At 41.0% G+C, this 17,147-nt stretch overlaps 1 protein-coding gene across 2 annotated transcripts in view; it reads right to left on the bottom strand.

The window, feature by feature from the left end:
* The window catches only part of slc9a7 (solute carrier family 9 member 7), a 95,103-nt gene extending 86,002 nt beyond the window's left edge, over positions 1–9,101 (bottom strand). The window contains exons 1-2 of one of the 2 annotated variants that reach the window (XM_031822264.1): positions 8,733–9,101; positions 511–713 (exon numbers count right to left, since the gene is read on the bottom strand). In XM_031822264.1, coding sequence (XP_031678124.1) covers positions 511–713; positions 8,733–9,030 — 501 coding nt within the window. In that variant the 5' untranslated portion in view covers positions 9,031–9,101. The remainder of the gene's footprint in view (positions 1–510; positions 714–8,732) is intronic. The other variant, XM_031822263.1, reaches the window with a different exon arrangement.
* Between the last annotated feature and the right edge of the window lie 8,046 nt (positions 9,102–17,147).

The following is a 17,147-nucleotide window of genomic DNA, read 5'->3' as shown; positions in this document are numbered from 1 at the left end:
AGTCAGTAGTTGGGGGGGGGTTATACAGTTCAGTTGTGTTTAGTCAGTAGTTGGGGGGGGGGGGGGGGGAGGTTATACAGTTCAGTTGTGTGTAGTCAGTAGTTGGGGGGGGGGGGGTTATACAGCTCAGTTGTGTTTAGTCAGTAGTTGGGGGGGGGGGGGGTTATACAGTTCAGTTGTGTGTAGTCAGTAGTTGGGGGGGGGTTATACAGTTAAGGTGTGTTTAGTCAATAGTTTAGGGGTTATCATAACTATATTATTGTGCAGCATGTCATTTTGCTCCAACATAGTGTGTGTGTGTGTGTGTTTGTTACCTTACGCAGCATGTCATTCTGCTCCAACATAGTGTGTATGTGTGTGTGTGTGTGTGTTTGTTACCTTACGCAGCATATCATTCTGCTCCAACATAGTGTGTGTGTGTGTGTGTGTGTGTGTTTGTTACCTTACGCAGCATGTCATTCTGCTCCAACATAGTGTGTGCGTGTGTGTGTGTGTGTGTATGTTTCTTACCTTACGCAGCATGTCATTCTGCTCCACATTGTGTATCTCCCTCGAGTTGATCTCTCCTTTCAGCGTGTACTCAAAGAACTCCCCACTGACGTTCAGTAGGAGCGTACTGACTGGCCCCTCCTCAAGAGAACAGCTGGGAGGAGTTTTTTTGTGGTAGCTGGTGGCTGGGATTCCATAACGCAGGATCACACCTACCAACAGACCTGGGAAGGAGAGAGAGAGAGGGAGTGAGAGAGAGCGAGAGCGAGCGAGCCAGAGATCATGAGGATAGAATATCTTTACACTGCCAAAATTTCTTAAACCTCGTTAGAGGCGGCTTATGGTAGTGAAATTGACATTCAATTCTCTGGCAACCGTTTTGGTGAACATTCCTGCACTCAACATGCCAATTCCACAATCCCTCAAAACATCTGTGTCATTGTGTTGTGTGACGCCTTTTATTGTCCCCAGCACAAGTTGCACCTGTGTAATGATCATGTTGTTTAATCAGCTTCTTGATATGCCACACCTGTCAGGTGAATGGATAATCTTGGCAAAGGAGGAATGCTCACTAACAGGGATGTAAACTAAGAGAGAAATAAGCTTTTTGTGCATATGGAACATTTCTGGGATATTTTATTTCAGCTTATTATTTTTATTATTATTATTATTACAGCTTATTATTATTAATATTATTCCAACTACATTATTATTACTAGCTACATTATTATTATTACTAGCTACATTATTACTGCTAGCTACATTATTATTATTAGCTACATTATTACTGCTAGCTACATTATTATTATTAGCTACATTATTACTGCTAGCTACATTATTATTATTAGCTACATTATTACTGCTAGCTACATTATTATTATTAGCTACATTATTACTGCTAGCTACATTATTATTATTAGCTACATTATTACTGCTAGCTACATTATTATTATTAGCTAGATTATTATTACTACTACTAGCTACATTATTATTATTATTATTATTTACTACTTTTTTATTATTACTACTAGCTACATTATTATTAGCTACATTATTATTATTGTTTTTACTAGTTACAGTATTATTATTATTATTATTATTATTAGCTACACCATTATTAATTATTTACTACTACTAGCTTCATTTTTATTAGCTACATTATTATTAAATTAGTATTACTTCTACTAGCTATATTATTAATATTATTATTACTAGCTACATTATTATTACTACTACTACTACTACTACTACTACTACTACTACTACTACTACTATTATTATTATTATTTCTATTATTACTAGTTACATTATTACTACTAAAGATCATTATTAATTATTGCTACATTACGAGCTACATTATTACTACTAATACTATTATTACTAACTACATTATTATTAAATTGGTATTACTTCTACTACTAGCTACATTATTATTAATATTATTACTACTAGCTACATTATTATTAATATTATTATTACTAGCTACATTATTATTAATACTACTATTATTATTTCTATTATTACTAGTTACATTATTACTACTAAAGATCATTATTAATTATTGCTACATTACGAGCTACATTATTACTACTAATACTATTATTACTAACTACATTATTATTAAATTGGTATTACTTCTACTACTAGCTACATTATTATTATTATTACTAGCTACATTATTATTAATATTATTACTACTAGCTACATTATTATTAATATTATTACTACTAGCTACATTATTATTAATATTATTACTACTAGCTACATTATTATTAATATTATTATTATGAGCTACATTATTACTACTAATACCATTATTACTAACTACATTATTATTATTACTACTATTATTATTTATATTATTACTAGTTACATTATTACTACTAACTACATTACTAATTATTATTGCTACTACTAGCTACATTATTATTATTACTACTATTATTATTTATATTATTACTAGTTACATTATTACTACTAACTACATTATTATTAATATTATTACTACTAGCTACATTATTATTAATATTATTATTACTAGCTACATTATTATTAATATTATTACTACTAACTACATTATTAATTATTATTGCTACTACTAGCTACATTATTATGAGCTACATTATTACTACTAATACCATTATTACTAACTACATTATTATTATGTATTATTATTACTAGCTACACTATTGTTATTACTACACTATCACATTTGCTAGCTACATTATTATTATTATTACTGTAGCTATCATTAATATTTTACTATTAATATTTTATTATTATATTACTACATTATCATTATTACATTTGCTAGCTACATTATGATTACTAGCTGCATTATTATTATTATTATTACTAGCTACATTATTATTACTGCTTAAGTCAGTATTAGGACATTAGCATAGAGTCAGTCATGTCTCAGCAACACACGGCAGCTGCGTCTGTCTGTCTGTCCTCCAGCTAAGACCAGCCAGGACGGTGTGCAGTGCATCTTAAAGAGGGCCAGGCTCACACACAGACTACGCAGAGAGATAGACGGACAAATTCTGGTCCTCTAGGCAACCCCAGCAGGCTGTGGCAACCTCCTACTAATGACACCGAAGAGGCATATGCCATGTGAAACCGTTTCTAACTGACAATATGTGTTATTATCCTGCAACATGGTGCTTGACAAGGACTGAAATAGGTGCTGGTGGTAATTTTTGCCAATATTCTATCAGGAACTCAAGCAGTAGAAATTGGATGTCCCGGGAACTCCGTTGTGGTGAGTTCCTGGATGGAGTGTCACTGTCCCTGGGGCTCTACCGTCCGTCCTGTGGATTGTCACTGTCCCTGGGGCTCTACCGTCCTGTGGATTGTCACTGTCCCTGGGGCTCTACCGTCCTGTGGATTGTCACATTCCCTGGGGCTCTTACCGTCCTGTGGAGTGTCACTGTCCCTGGGGCTCTACTGTCCTGTGGAGTGTCACTGTCCCTGGGGCTCTACTGTCCTGTGGATTGTCACTGTCACTAGGGCTCTACCGTCCTGTGGAGAATAAAAATCTACTCTGGGCACACTGCCTGCCCATCAAGACATCTATAGCATCTTGTGTCTCAGAAAGGCCAGGAAGATCAAGGACCACAACCACCCGAGCCACGGCCTGTTCACCCCGCTACCATCCAGAAGGCGAGGTCAGTACAAGTGCATCAAAGCTGGGACCGAGAGACTGAAAAACAGCTTGTATCTCCATCTCATCAGACTGTTATACAGCCACTATTAGCCTGCCTCTGCCCTGAACTTAGTCACGGTTACTAGCCGGCTACCACCCGGTACTCTACCCTGCACTTTAGAAACTGTTGCCCTATGTACACAGACATTGAACACTGGTCACTTTAATAATGTTTACATACTGTTTAACCCACTGTATAATGTATATACTGTATTCTAGTCAAGGTTCATCCTACACACAGTACATTCTGAAAGTATTCAGACCACTTTACTTTTTCTACATTTTGTTACTTATTGTAAAATGGATTAAAGTTTTTTTTCCCTCATTAATCTACACACAATACCCCATAATGACAAAGAAAACTGGTTTAGACATTTTTGCACATTTATAAAAACATTAAAACAGAAATATCACATTGACATAAGTATTCAGACCCTTTACTCAGTACTTTGTTGAAGATCCTTTAGCAACGATTACAGCCTCGAGTCTTCTTGGGCATGACGCTACAGGCTTGGCACACCTGTATTTGTGGAGTTTCTCCCATTCTTCTCTACAGATCCTCTCAAGCTCTGTCAGGTTGAATGGAAAGCGTTGCTGCACAGCTATTTTCAGGTCTCTCCAGAGATGTTCAAATCGGGTTCAAGTCAGGGCTTTGACTGGGCCACAAAGACATTCAGAGACTTGTCCCGAAGCCACTCCTGCATTGTCTTGGCTGTGTGCTTAGGGTCGTTGTCCTGTTGGAAGGTGAATCTTCGCCCCAGTCTGAGGTCCTGAGTGTTCTGGGGCAGGTTTTCATCAAGGATCTCTCTGTACTTTGCTCTGTTCATCTTTGCCTCGATCCTGACAATGGTATTGAGTTTTCCACCACAGTCATCGGCTTCATCAATAAGTGCATTGACGACATCGTCCCCACAGTGACCGCACGTACATATTCCAACCAGAAGCCATGGATTACAGGCAACATCCGCACCGAGCTAAAGGCTACAGCTGCCGCGTTCAAGGAGCGGGACACTAATCTGGACGCTTAAAAGAAATCCCGCTATGCCCTCAGACGAACCATCAAATAAGCAAAGCGTCAAAGGATGAAGATGATTATTGATGAAGACTAAGGGGTTATACTCCTCAATGCCATTGACATATTCCAGTCTGTGCTAGAAAAACAGCCCTGTAGCGTAGCATTCACATCATCTGACTACTTTCGTATTGAGCGAGTCACTGGTACTTCCTGCTTTAGTATGACGGCTATGAAAAATATCCCCCTCAGCACTGCGCCAAAATGCAAACTCCTTCAGTTTGAGTTGAAAATGTTTTTTTTATAACATCTCTTGGTAGATAGTGTGGTCTACAGCCTATCATGAAGTACTCTACCTCAGGCAAGCAATACCTCGAGACTACCTTAATATTTGACATTGCGCACCAGCTGTTATTGACAAATAGACACCCCCCTACCCCCCGTCTTACCGGAAATAGCTGTTCTGTCCTGTTGATGCACGAAAACCCAGCCAACTGTATATGATCCATGTTGTCGTTCAGCCACGACTCATAAGATATTACAGTTTTTAATGTCCCGTTGGTAGGATAGTCTTGAACGGAGCTCATCCAGTTTATTCTCCAATGATTGCACGTTGGCCAATAGAACGGATGATAGAGGCGGGTTAACCACTCGTCGACAAATTCTCACAAGGCACCCTGATCTGCCCCCCCCTGTATTTTCTTATTGCGAATGACGGGATTTAGGCCTTGTCTTGGAGCAACAAAAACACACAAAATAGCAGAATTGGTTAAGAGCTTTACAACGGCAGCCATTCTCAAGTGACTGCATGTTCGCCAACAGAACGGAGAGAGTTTATCCACTCGCCGACGTAGTCTCGTCAGGTATCCTGCACACCAACCTCTATAACACCGCCAAATAGATACTATTTTCAGTCATAGGAAATGGTGGAGGAACCATTAGGTAAAAAAATTAATTACAATCTGCGCAAAAAAAAAAAGCTGCCCTCCAGCAACAGGGCTTTGGGAAATTTAAATCCTATTTTTTTTATTTTTTTTACCTTATTTTAACCAGGTAGGCAAGTTGAGAACACCTTTATTTAACCAGGTAGGCTAGTTGAGAACAAGTTCTCATTTGCAACTGCGACCTGGCCAAGATAAAGCGTAGCAATTCGACACGTACAACAACAGAGTTACACATGGAGTAAAACAAACATACAGTCAATAATACAGTAGAACAAAAGAAAACAAAAAGTCTATATACAATGTGTGCAAATGAGGTAAGATAAGGAAATAAATAGGCCATGGTGGCGAAGTAATAACAATATAGCAATGTAATGGTAGATCGGCAGAAGATGAATGTGCAGGTAGAGATACTGGGGTGCAGAGGAGCAAAATAAATATATAAATACCAGTATGGGGATGAGGTAGGTAGATAGATGGGCTGTTTACAGATGGGCTATGTGCAGGTGCAGTGATCTGTAAGCTGCTCTGACAGCTGGTGCTTAAAGTTAGTGAGGGAGATATGAGTCTCCAGCTTCAGTGATTTTTGCAATTCGTTCCAGTCATGGTCAGCAGAGAACTGGAAGGAAAGACAACCAAAGGAGGAATTGGCTTTGGGGTGACCAGTGAGATATACCTGCTGGAGCGCTTGCTACAAGTGGGTGCTGCTATGGTGACCAGTGAGCTGAGATAAGGCGGGGCTTTACCTAGCAGAGACTTGTAGATGACCTGGAGCCAGTGGGTTTGGCGACGAGTATGAAGCGAGGGCCAACCAACGAGAGCGTACAGGTCGCAATGGTGGGTAGTGTATGGGGCTTTGGAGACAAAACGGATGGCACTGTGATAGACTGCGTCCAGTTTGTAGAGTAGAGTGTGAGGCTATTTTATAGATGACATCAACGAAGTCGAGGAGCGGTAGGATGGTCAGTTTTACGAGGGTATGTTTGGCAGCATGAGTGAAGGATGCTTTGTTGCGATATAGGAAGCCGATTCTAGATTTAATTTTGGATTGGAGATGCTTAATGTGAGTCTGGAAGGAGAGTTTATAGTCTAACCAGACACCTAGGTATTTGTAGTTGTCCACGTATTCTAAGTCAGAGCCGTCCAGAGTAGTGATGCTGGACGGGCGAGCAGGTGTGGGCAGTGATCGATTGAATAGCATGCATTTAGGTTTACTTGCGTTTAAGAGCAGTTGGAGGCCACGGAAGGAGAGTTGTATGGCATTGAAGCTCGTCTGGAGGTTAGTTAACACAGTGTCCAAGGAGGGGCCAGAAGTATACAGAATGGTGTCGCCTGCATAGAGGTGGATCAGAGAATCACCAGCAGCAAGAGCAACATCATTGATGTATACAGAAAAGAGAGTCGGCCCGAGAATTGAACCCTGTGGCACACCCATAGAGACTGTCAGAGATCCGGACAACAGGCTCTCCGATTTGACACAATGAACTCTATCAGAGAAGTAGTTGGGAAACCAGGCGAGGCAATCATTTGAGAAACCAAGGCTGTTGAGTCTGCTGATAAGAATGTGGTGATTGACAGAGTCGAAAGCCTTGGCCAGGTCAATGAATACGGCTGCACAGTAATGTCTCTTATCGATGGCGGTTATGATATCGTTTAGGACCTTGAGCGTGGCTGAGGTGCACCCGTGACCAGCTCGGAAACCAGATTGCAAAGCAGAGAAGGTATGGTGGGATTCGAAATGATCGGTAATCTGTTTGTTAACTTGGCTTTCGAAGACCTTAGAAAGACAGGGTAGGATAGATACAGGTCTGTAGCAGTTTGGGTCTAGAGTGTCACCCCCTTTGAAGAGGGGGATGACCGCGGCAGCTTTCCAATCTTTGGGAATCTCAGACGATACGAAAGAGAGGTTTAACAGGCTAGTAATAGGGGTTGCAACAATTTTGGCAGATAATTTTAGAAAGAGAGGGTTCAGATCGTCTAGTCCGGCTGATTTGTAGGTGTCCAGATTTTGCAGCTCTTTCAGAACATCAGCTATCTGGATTTGGGTAAAGGAGAAACGGTGGGGGCTTTGGCGGGTTGCTGTGCCGGGCAGTTGACCGGGATAGGTGCCGGGCAGTTGACCGGGATAGGGGTAGCCATGTGGAAAGCATGGCCAGCCGTAGAGAAATGCTTACTGAAATTCTCAATTATAGTGGATTTATCGGTGGTGACCGTGTTTCATAGCCTCAGAGCAGTGGGCAGCTGGGAGGAGGTGCTCTTATTCTCTAAGGGGGATAGGCTCTTGATTCACATCACATTGACATGTCTCGACTCAGCAGAGTAAGAAGCACATTTTCAGATACATCAGGTGATGTTTGTATTGTAGTTGCGCCACACTGACTGCATCCCATGGCAGATATGCAGATAAATATATTCAGAGATTGATAGCGCGAGAGATAGATAGAGACAGACAGACAGACAGACAGACAGACAGATTAGATAGATAGATTAGATAGGAGACAGACTGACAGACAGACAGATTAGATAGATATTCCATCCATGATATGGAGCAGTTACTACAAGCTGCTATGGGTAATGAATGAGTCAACACAGTATTTGTAAGCCCAGGCCATGACGTTATACAATTTATCTGCTAATATGTCAAGTAAAAATCATGATTAGGCCTACTAGCCAATAGTGCAATGTGATTCAGGCTATACCAATAGAGTCAAAGCTACAATATATTGCTATTTGTTGGTGGCATAGGAACATGGCTCTGTGGGTATCTATGCAGGACTGTGATGCCCAATCTAAATACTGTGTAGCACATTCCAGAGGCTGTCACTCCCATCTGAACCAATTAGGACTGGGAATGAGCGCTGAATGGCGCATCATGTAATACCGTAACATTTTAACTGTCTACAATGTACCTACAACATTGATCAATTGTAACTAACTCGTCGTGGTTCAATGTAGCAGTGACATAGAGCCGCACTAATAATCACCGACGTGAGTTGGCATCATTCATACGGGGATTAGGGGGTTGGGTTGGCAAAGTTACATGCGTTGCAAACGTCTGACAGATTAATGTGTCGAGTCTTACCGTATATCATTGCCAACCCGGTCTCATGGAGAAAACGAACTCTTCTGTGTTTGAAAAGCCAAATGGTCAGAATTGTTAATGTCAGCAGTAAAATGAATGTCAATAAATTCACACTGTCCTGTCGATGACTTTCTTCTGCCTCTTTCTCAGATGCCAGTTCCTCCATAACGCCGTCCTCGGCGTTCATTTTAGAGGCCTGGTTTATCAGCAGAATTAAAATGGGAAATAACATCAATTGCTTTTCCAAAGGAAAGAAGAATCTGCATAGCTTTGGTTTTTTGGCAACAGCAGCATCCATGGTACAGTTTGATGAGCCAAGCCTTTCAGACCAATCAGACTTCTTCTTCTTCTTTAGGATTGTGTTGACGGCTCGCATCCAATTGAATGTGCATACACCGCCCCCTACTGTACTGGAGTGTGAGGCCATTCACGGAATACCCACATTAATTAACAAGAAAAGGAAAAATTACCCTGAAAAGTATTAGCCCTCAGTAAAACACCACCCCATTCCACTATTTAACCTTCCCTAATCCTACTCCAGACCAACCGTCTGGGAGGACAGAGCACTACCACTCAACACCCCCTGCAAATGTTCAGCAGTAAACTCACAGGACTCCTCTCAGGATCCCCCACCCCGTACCCATCTTCGTCTACCACCCTCTTCACTGCTTCGGCATACAACATTTTCTGTGCTGGGCCAGAATCATCCTTTACATCCTCGGACAGAGGCCCGATCTCGGCGGTCCTCACTGCAGGAATTTCATCCACACTCTCGTCCGGTTCCATCTCTGAGCTACTGGAGCACGTATTCTGCTTTTTGCACTTGACGCCAACCTTCCTCGACAGACTGCTTCCCTCTACACTCATCTTCTTCTCAACAGTCATCACTGCACTCACCACCACATCTAATTCATTCTCACTCTCGTCACTCTCAGTTTCCTCAAGGTCTTCCAAACGGTTCTGTGAAATCCCTCATTCCATATTCCCTCGTAAACATTTCCAGTTTATTTTTCTTGTCCATCATCTTGTTCTTCGCCAGATCTTCCAGAAGGCCTGTGTAATCACCCACTCCATGTTTATTCATAATATGCTACACTTGATTTCTTCTTTCCTTTTCCTCCTTCTTCTCCTCCATCGTTTAATGGCGGTTGGCATCCAATACGTTGCATTACCACCCCAACTGGACTATAATATACATCCATTATACTTTGTTATACAAAATAAAAAATAATTTAAAAAATAGTTAAATACTTGTTTTAAAAATGTAAAAAAATGTCTTTGTCTTCTTTCTTCTTCTGGTATTATGGCGGTCCGCAAACAGAGAGGTGAATGCCGCCACCTACTGGATGGGGTGAAAACTTAACGTTGTAATAATAGGGGAAGGGGAAAAAACATACACCTAATATTCCATAAGCAACTAAATACATATACTAAAATTCCTTCAGTCGGATTAAAATGTCTATCTTCATCCAGCATTCCCTGCAACGTATCGGACGTGAAGTCCTGGAGATACAAAAATATTTTCGGCACCTTCACAATGATATCGAGTTATTCTATTTGTTATAATTTTGTCAAGTGCAATTTATCACTTGCGCAATAAACGCAAACTAAGTTCACCTTCTTCACTATTAGTATTTCAAGATCCCTCTGATGCATTACATGAACTACAGGCTGTGGGGAATCCACTACCATCTCATCACCACTCGCTCCTTCAGCATGTGTACTGCCTCCACATAGGAGACCTAATGGATAGCCTTGATCCTAGTTACTGCGGCCTCTTTCACCCTTACAGGGCACTCTAGGAAATCTGGAAAGTGGTTCCTACCACCGTTCTTCCTCAGACTCTTCACCCACGACACCCTTTCAGCTCCACTCATCTTCATTCTCACGCCAACAGAATCTAACAATGCTTCCTATTCTGCCATTGGTCCAAAAATCGAAGCTGCACCCACCGTCTCTACTCCGTGGTACTGCGCAAGGTTGATGACTAGATGACTAGCAAAACATGGTTGATGACTAGATGACTAGCAAAACATGGTTGATGACAAGATGACTAGCAAAACACAGTTGATGACTAGATGACTAGCAAAACACAGTTGATGACTAACAAAACATGGTTGATGACTAGATGACTAGCAAAACATGGTTGATGACAAGATGACTAGCAAAACATGGTTGATGACTAGTAAAACATGGTTGATGACTAGATGACTAGTAAAACATGGTTGATGACTAGTAAAACATGGTGGATGACTAGATGACTAGTAAAACATGGTTGATGACTAGATGACTAGTAAAACATGGTTGATGACTAGTAAAACATGGTTGATGACTAGTAAAACATGGTTGATGACTAGTAAAACATGGTTGATGACTAGATGACTAGTAAAACATGGTTGATGACTAGATGACTAGTAAAACATGGTTGATGACTAGTAAAACATGGTTGATGACTAGTAAAACATGGTTGATGACTAGTAAAACATGGTTGATGACTAGATGACTAGTGAAACATGGTTGATGACTAGTAAAACATGGTTGATGACTAGTAAAACATGGTTGATGACTAGATGACTAGTAAAACATGGTTGATGACTAGTAAAACACAGTTGATGACTAGTAAAACATGGTTGATGACTAGATGACTAGTAAAACATGGTTGATGACTAGTAAAACATGGTTGATGACTAGATGACTAGTAAAACATGGTTGATGACTAGATGACTAGTAAAACATGGTTGATGACTAGATGACTAGTTAAACATGGTTGATGACTAGTAAAACATGGTTGATGACTAGATGACTAGTAAAACATGGTTGATGACTAGATGACTAGTAAAACATGGTTGATGACTAGTAAAACATGGTTGATGACTAGTAAAACATGGTTGATGACTAGATGACTAGTTAAACATGGTTGATGACTAGTAAAACACAGTTGATGACTAGTAAAACATGGTTGATGACTAGATGACTAGTAAAACATGGTTGATGACTAGTAAAACATGGTTGATGACTAGATGACTAGTAAAACATGGTTGATGACTAGATGACTAGTAAAACATGGTTGATGACTAGATGACTAGTTAAACATGGTTGATGACTAGTAAAACATGGTTGATGACTAGATGACTAGTAAAACATGGTTGATGACTAGATGACTAGTAAAACATGGTTGATGACTAGTAAAACATGGTTGATGACTAGTAAAACATGGTTGATGACTAGATGACTAGTTAAACATGGTTGATGACTAGTAAAACATGGTTGATGACTAGATGACTAGTAAAACATGGTTGATGACTAGTAAAACATGGTTGATGACTAGTAAAACATGGTTGATGACTAGATGACTAGTTAAACATGGTTAATGACTAGTAAAACATGGTTGATGACTAGATGACTAGTAAAACATGGTTGATGACTAGATGACTAGTTAAACATGGTTGATGACTAGTAAAACATGGTTGATGACTAGATGACTAGTAAAACATGGTTGATGACTAGTAAAACATGGTTGATGACTAGATGACTAGTAAAACATGGTTGATGACTAGTAAAACATGGTTGATGACTAGTAAAACATGGTTGATAACTAGATGACTAGTAAAACATGGTGGATGACTAGATGACTAGTAAAACATGGTTGATGACTAGATGACTAGCAAAACATGGTGGATGACTAGTAAAACATGGTTGATGACTAGATGACTAGCAAAACATGGTGGATGACTAGATGACTAGTAAAACATGGTTGATGACTAGATGACTAGCAAAACATGGTTGATGACTAGTAAAACATGGTTGATGACTAGATCAAATCAAATCAAATCAAATGTATTTATATAGCCCTTCGTACATCAGCTGATATCTCAAAGTGCTGTACAGAAACCCAGCCTAAAACCCCAAACAGCAAGCAATGCAGGTGTAGAAGCACGGTGGCTAGGAAAAACTCCCTAGAAAGGCCAATACCTAGGAAGAAACCTAGAGAGGAACCAGGCTATGTGGGGTGGCCAGTCCTCTTCTGGCTGTGCCGGGTGGAGATTATAACAGAACATGGCCAAGATGTTCAAATGTTCATAAATGACCAGCATGGTCGAATAATAATAAGGCAGAACAGTTGAAACTGGAGCAGCAGCACAGTCAGGTGGAAGTTGAAACTGGAGCAGCAGCATGGCCAGGTGGACTGGGGACAGCAAGGAGTCATCATGTCAGGTAGTCCTGGGGCATGGTCCTAGGGCTCAGGTCAGTTGAAACTGGAACAGCAGCATGGCCAGGTGGACTGGGGACAGCAAGGAGTCATCATGTCAGGTAGTCCTGGGGCATGGTCCTAGGGCTCAGGTCCTCCGAGAGAGAGAAAGAAAGAGAGAAGGAGAGAATTAGAGAACGCACACTTAGATTCACACAGGACACCGAATAGGACAGGAGAAGTACTCCAGATATAACAAACTGACCCCAGCCCCCCGACACATAAACTACTGCAGCATAAATACTGGAGGCTGAGACAGGAGGGGTCAGGAGACACTGTGGCCCCATCCGAGGACACCCTCAGACAGGGCCAAACAGGAAGGATATAACCCCACCCACTTTGCCAAAGCACAGCCCCCACACCACTAGAGGGATATCTTCAACAACCAACTTACCATCCTGAGACAAGGCTGAGTATAGCCCACAAAGATCTCCGCCACGGCACAACCCAAGGGGGGGGCGCCGACCCAGACAGGATGACCACAACAGTGAATCAACCCACTCAGGTGACGCACCCCCTCCAGGGACGGCATGAGAGAGCCCCAGCAAGCCAGTGACTCAGCCCTTGTAATAGGGTTAGAGGCAGAGAATCCCAGTGGAAAGAGGGGAACCGGTTAAACATGGTTAATGACTAGTAAAACATGGTTGATGACTAGATGACTAGTAAAACATGGTTGATGACTAGATGACTAGTTAAACATGGTTGATGACTAGTAAAACATGGTTGATGACTAGATGACTAGTAAAACATGGTTGATGACTAGTAAAACATGGTTGATGACTAGTAAAACATGGTTGATAACTAGATGACTAGTAAAACATGGTGGATGACTAGATGACTAGTAAAACATGGTTGATGACTAGATGACTAGCAAAACATGGTGGATGACTAGTAAAACATGGTTGATGACTAGATGACTAGCAAAACATGGTGGATGACTAGATGACTAGTAAAACATGGTTGATGACTAGATCAAATCAAATCAAATCAAATTTATTTATATAGCCCTTCATACATCAGCTGATATCTCAAAGTGCTGTACAGAAACCCAGCCTAAAACCCCAAACAGCAAGCAATGCAGGTGTAGAAGCACGGTGGCTAGGAAAAACTCCCTAGAAAGGCCAATACCTAGGAAGAAACCTAGAGAGGAACCAGGCTATGTGGGGTGGCCAGTCCTCTTCTGGCTGTGCCGGGTGGAGATTATAACAGAACATGGCCAAGATGTTCAAATGTTCATAAATGACCAGCATGGTCGAATAATAATAAGGCAGAACAGTTGAAACTGGAGCAGCAGCACAGTCAGGTGGAAGTTGAAACTGGAGCAGCAGCATGGCCAGGTGGACTGGGGACAGCAAGGAGTCATCATGTCAGGTAGTCCTGGGGCATGGTCCTAGGGCTCAGGTCAGTTGAAACTGGAACAGCAGCATGGCCAGGTGGACTGGGGACAGCAAGGAGTCATCATGTCAGGTAGTCCTGGGGCATGGTCCTAGGGCTCAGGTCCTCCGAGAGAGAGAAAGAAAGAGAGAAGGAGAGAATTAGAGAACGCACACTTAGATTCACACAGGACACCGAATAGGACAGGAGAAGTACTCCAGATATAACAAACTGACCCCAGCCCCCCGACACATAAACTACTGCAGCATAAATACTGGAGGCTGAGACAGGAGGGGTCAGGAGACACTGTGGCCCCATCCGAGGACACCCCCGGACAGGGCCAAACAGGAAGGATATAACCCCACCCACTTTGCCAAAGCACAGCCCCCACACCACTAGAGGGATATCTTCAACAAACAACTTACCATCCTGAGACAAGGCTGAGTATAGCCCACAAAGATCTCCGCCACGGCACAACCCAAGGGGGGGGGGGCGCCGACCCAGACAGGATGACCACAACAGTGAATCAACCCACTCAGGTGACGCACCCCCTCCAGGGACGGCATGAGAGAGCCCCAGCAAGCCAGTGACTCAGCCCCTGTAATAGGGTTAGAGGCAGAGAATCCCAGTGGAAAGAGGGGAACCGGCCAGGCAGAGATAGCAAGGGCGGTTCGTTGCTCCAGAGCCTTTCCGTTCACCTTCCCACTCCTGGGCCAGACTACACTCAATCATATGACCCACTGAAGAGATGAGTCTTCAGTAAAGACTTAAAGGTTGAGACCGAGTTTGCGTCTCTGACATGGGTAGGCAGACCGTTCCATAAAAATGGAGCTCTATAGGAGAAAGCCCTGCCTCCAGCTGTTTGCTTAGAAATTCTAGGGACAATTAGGAGGCCTGCGTCTTGTGACCGTAGCGTACGTGTAGGTATGTACGGCAGGACCAAATCAGAGAGATAGGTAGGAGCAAGCCCATGTAATGCAAGCCCATGTAATGCAAGCCCATGTAATGCTAGCCCATGTAATGCAAGCCCATGTAATGCAAGCCCATGTAATGCTTTGTAATGCTTTTTAGATGACTAGTAAAACATGGTTGATGACTAGTAAAACATGGTAGATGACTAGATGACTAGTAAAACATGGTTGATGACTAGTAAAACATGGTTGATGACTAGATGACTAGTAAAACATGGTTGATGACTAGATGACTAGTAAAACATGGTTGATGACTACATGACTAGTAAAACATGGTTGATGACTAGTAAAACATGGTTGATGACTAGATGACTAGTAAAACATGGTTGATGACTAGATGACTAGTAAAACATGGTTGATGACTAGATGACTAGTAAAACATGGTTGATGACTAGTAAAACATGGTTGATGACTAGATGACTAGTAAAACATGGTTGATGACTAGATGACTAGTAAAACATGGTTGATGACTAGATGACTAGTAAAACATGGTTGATGACTAGTAAAACATGGTTGATGACTAGTAAAACATGGTTGATGACTAGTAAAACATGGTTGATGACTAGATGACTAGTAAAACATGGTTGATGACTAGATGACTAGTAAAACATGGTTGATGACTAGTAAAACATGGTTGATGACTAGTAAAACATGGTTGATGACTAGTAAAACATGGTTGATGACTAGCAAAACATGGTGGATGACTAGATGACTAGTAAAACATGGTTGATGACTAGTAAAACATGGTTGATGACTAGATGACTAGTAAAACATGGTTGATGACTAGTAAAACATGGTTGATGACTAGATGACTAGTAAAACATGGTTGATGACTAGTAAAACATGGTTGATGACTAGATGACTAGTAAAACATGGTTGATGACTAGTAAAACATGGTTGATGACTAGTAAAACATGGTTGATGACTAGATGACTAGTAAAACATGGTTGATGACTAGATGACTAGTAAAACATGGTTGATGACTAGATGACTAGTAAAACATGGTTGATGACTAGTAAAACATGGTTGATGACTAGTAAAACATGGTTGATGACTAGTAAAACATGGTTGATGACTAGATGACTAGTAAAACATGGTTGATGACTAGATGACTAGTAAAACATGGTTGATGACTAGATGACTAGTAAAACATGGTTGATGACTAGTAAAACATGGTTGATGACTAGTAAAACATGGTTGATGACTAGTAAAACATGGTTGATGACTAGATGACTAGTAAAACATGGTTGATGACTAGATGACTAGTAAAACATGGTTGATGACTAGTAAAACATGGTTGATGACTAGTAAAACATGGTTGATGACTAGTAAAACATGGTTGATGACTAGCAAAACATGGTGGATGACTAGATGACTAGTAAAACATGGTTGATGACTAGTAAAACATGGTTGATGACTAGATGACTAGTAAAACATGGTTGATGACTAGTAAAACATGGTTGATGACTAGATGACTAGTAAAACATGGTTGATGACTAGTAAAACATGGTTGATGACTAGATGACTAGTAAAACATGGTTGATGACTAGTAAAACATGGTTGATGACTAGATGACTAGTAAAACATGGTTGATGACTAGTAAAACATGGTTGATGACTAGATGACTAGTAAAACATGGTTGATGACTAGTAAAACATGGTTGATGACTAGATGACTAGTAAAACATGGTTGATGACTAGTAAAACATGGTTGATGACTAGATGACTAGTAAAACACAGTTGATGACTAGTTAAACATGGTTGATGACTAGTAAAACATGGTTGATGACTAGATGACTAGTAAAACACAGTTGATGACTAG

Source organism: Oncorhynchus kisutch, linkage group LG4 (genome assembly GCF_002021735.2).
Source record: "Oncorhynchus kisutch isolate 150728-3 linkage group LG4, Okis_V2, whole genome shotgun sequence".
Classification (NCBI taxonomy): Eukaryota; Metazoa; Chordata; class Actinopteri; order Salmoniformes; family Salmonidae; genus Oncorhynchus; species Oncorhynchus kisutch.
The sequence above is the reverse complement of the archived record's forward strand: the minus strand, read 5'-3'. Positions and strand labels throughout refer to the sequence as shown.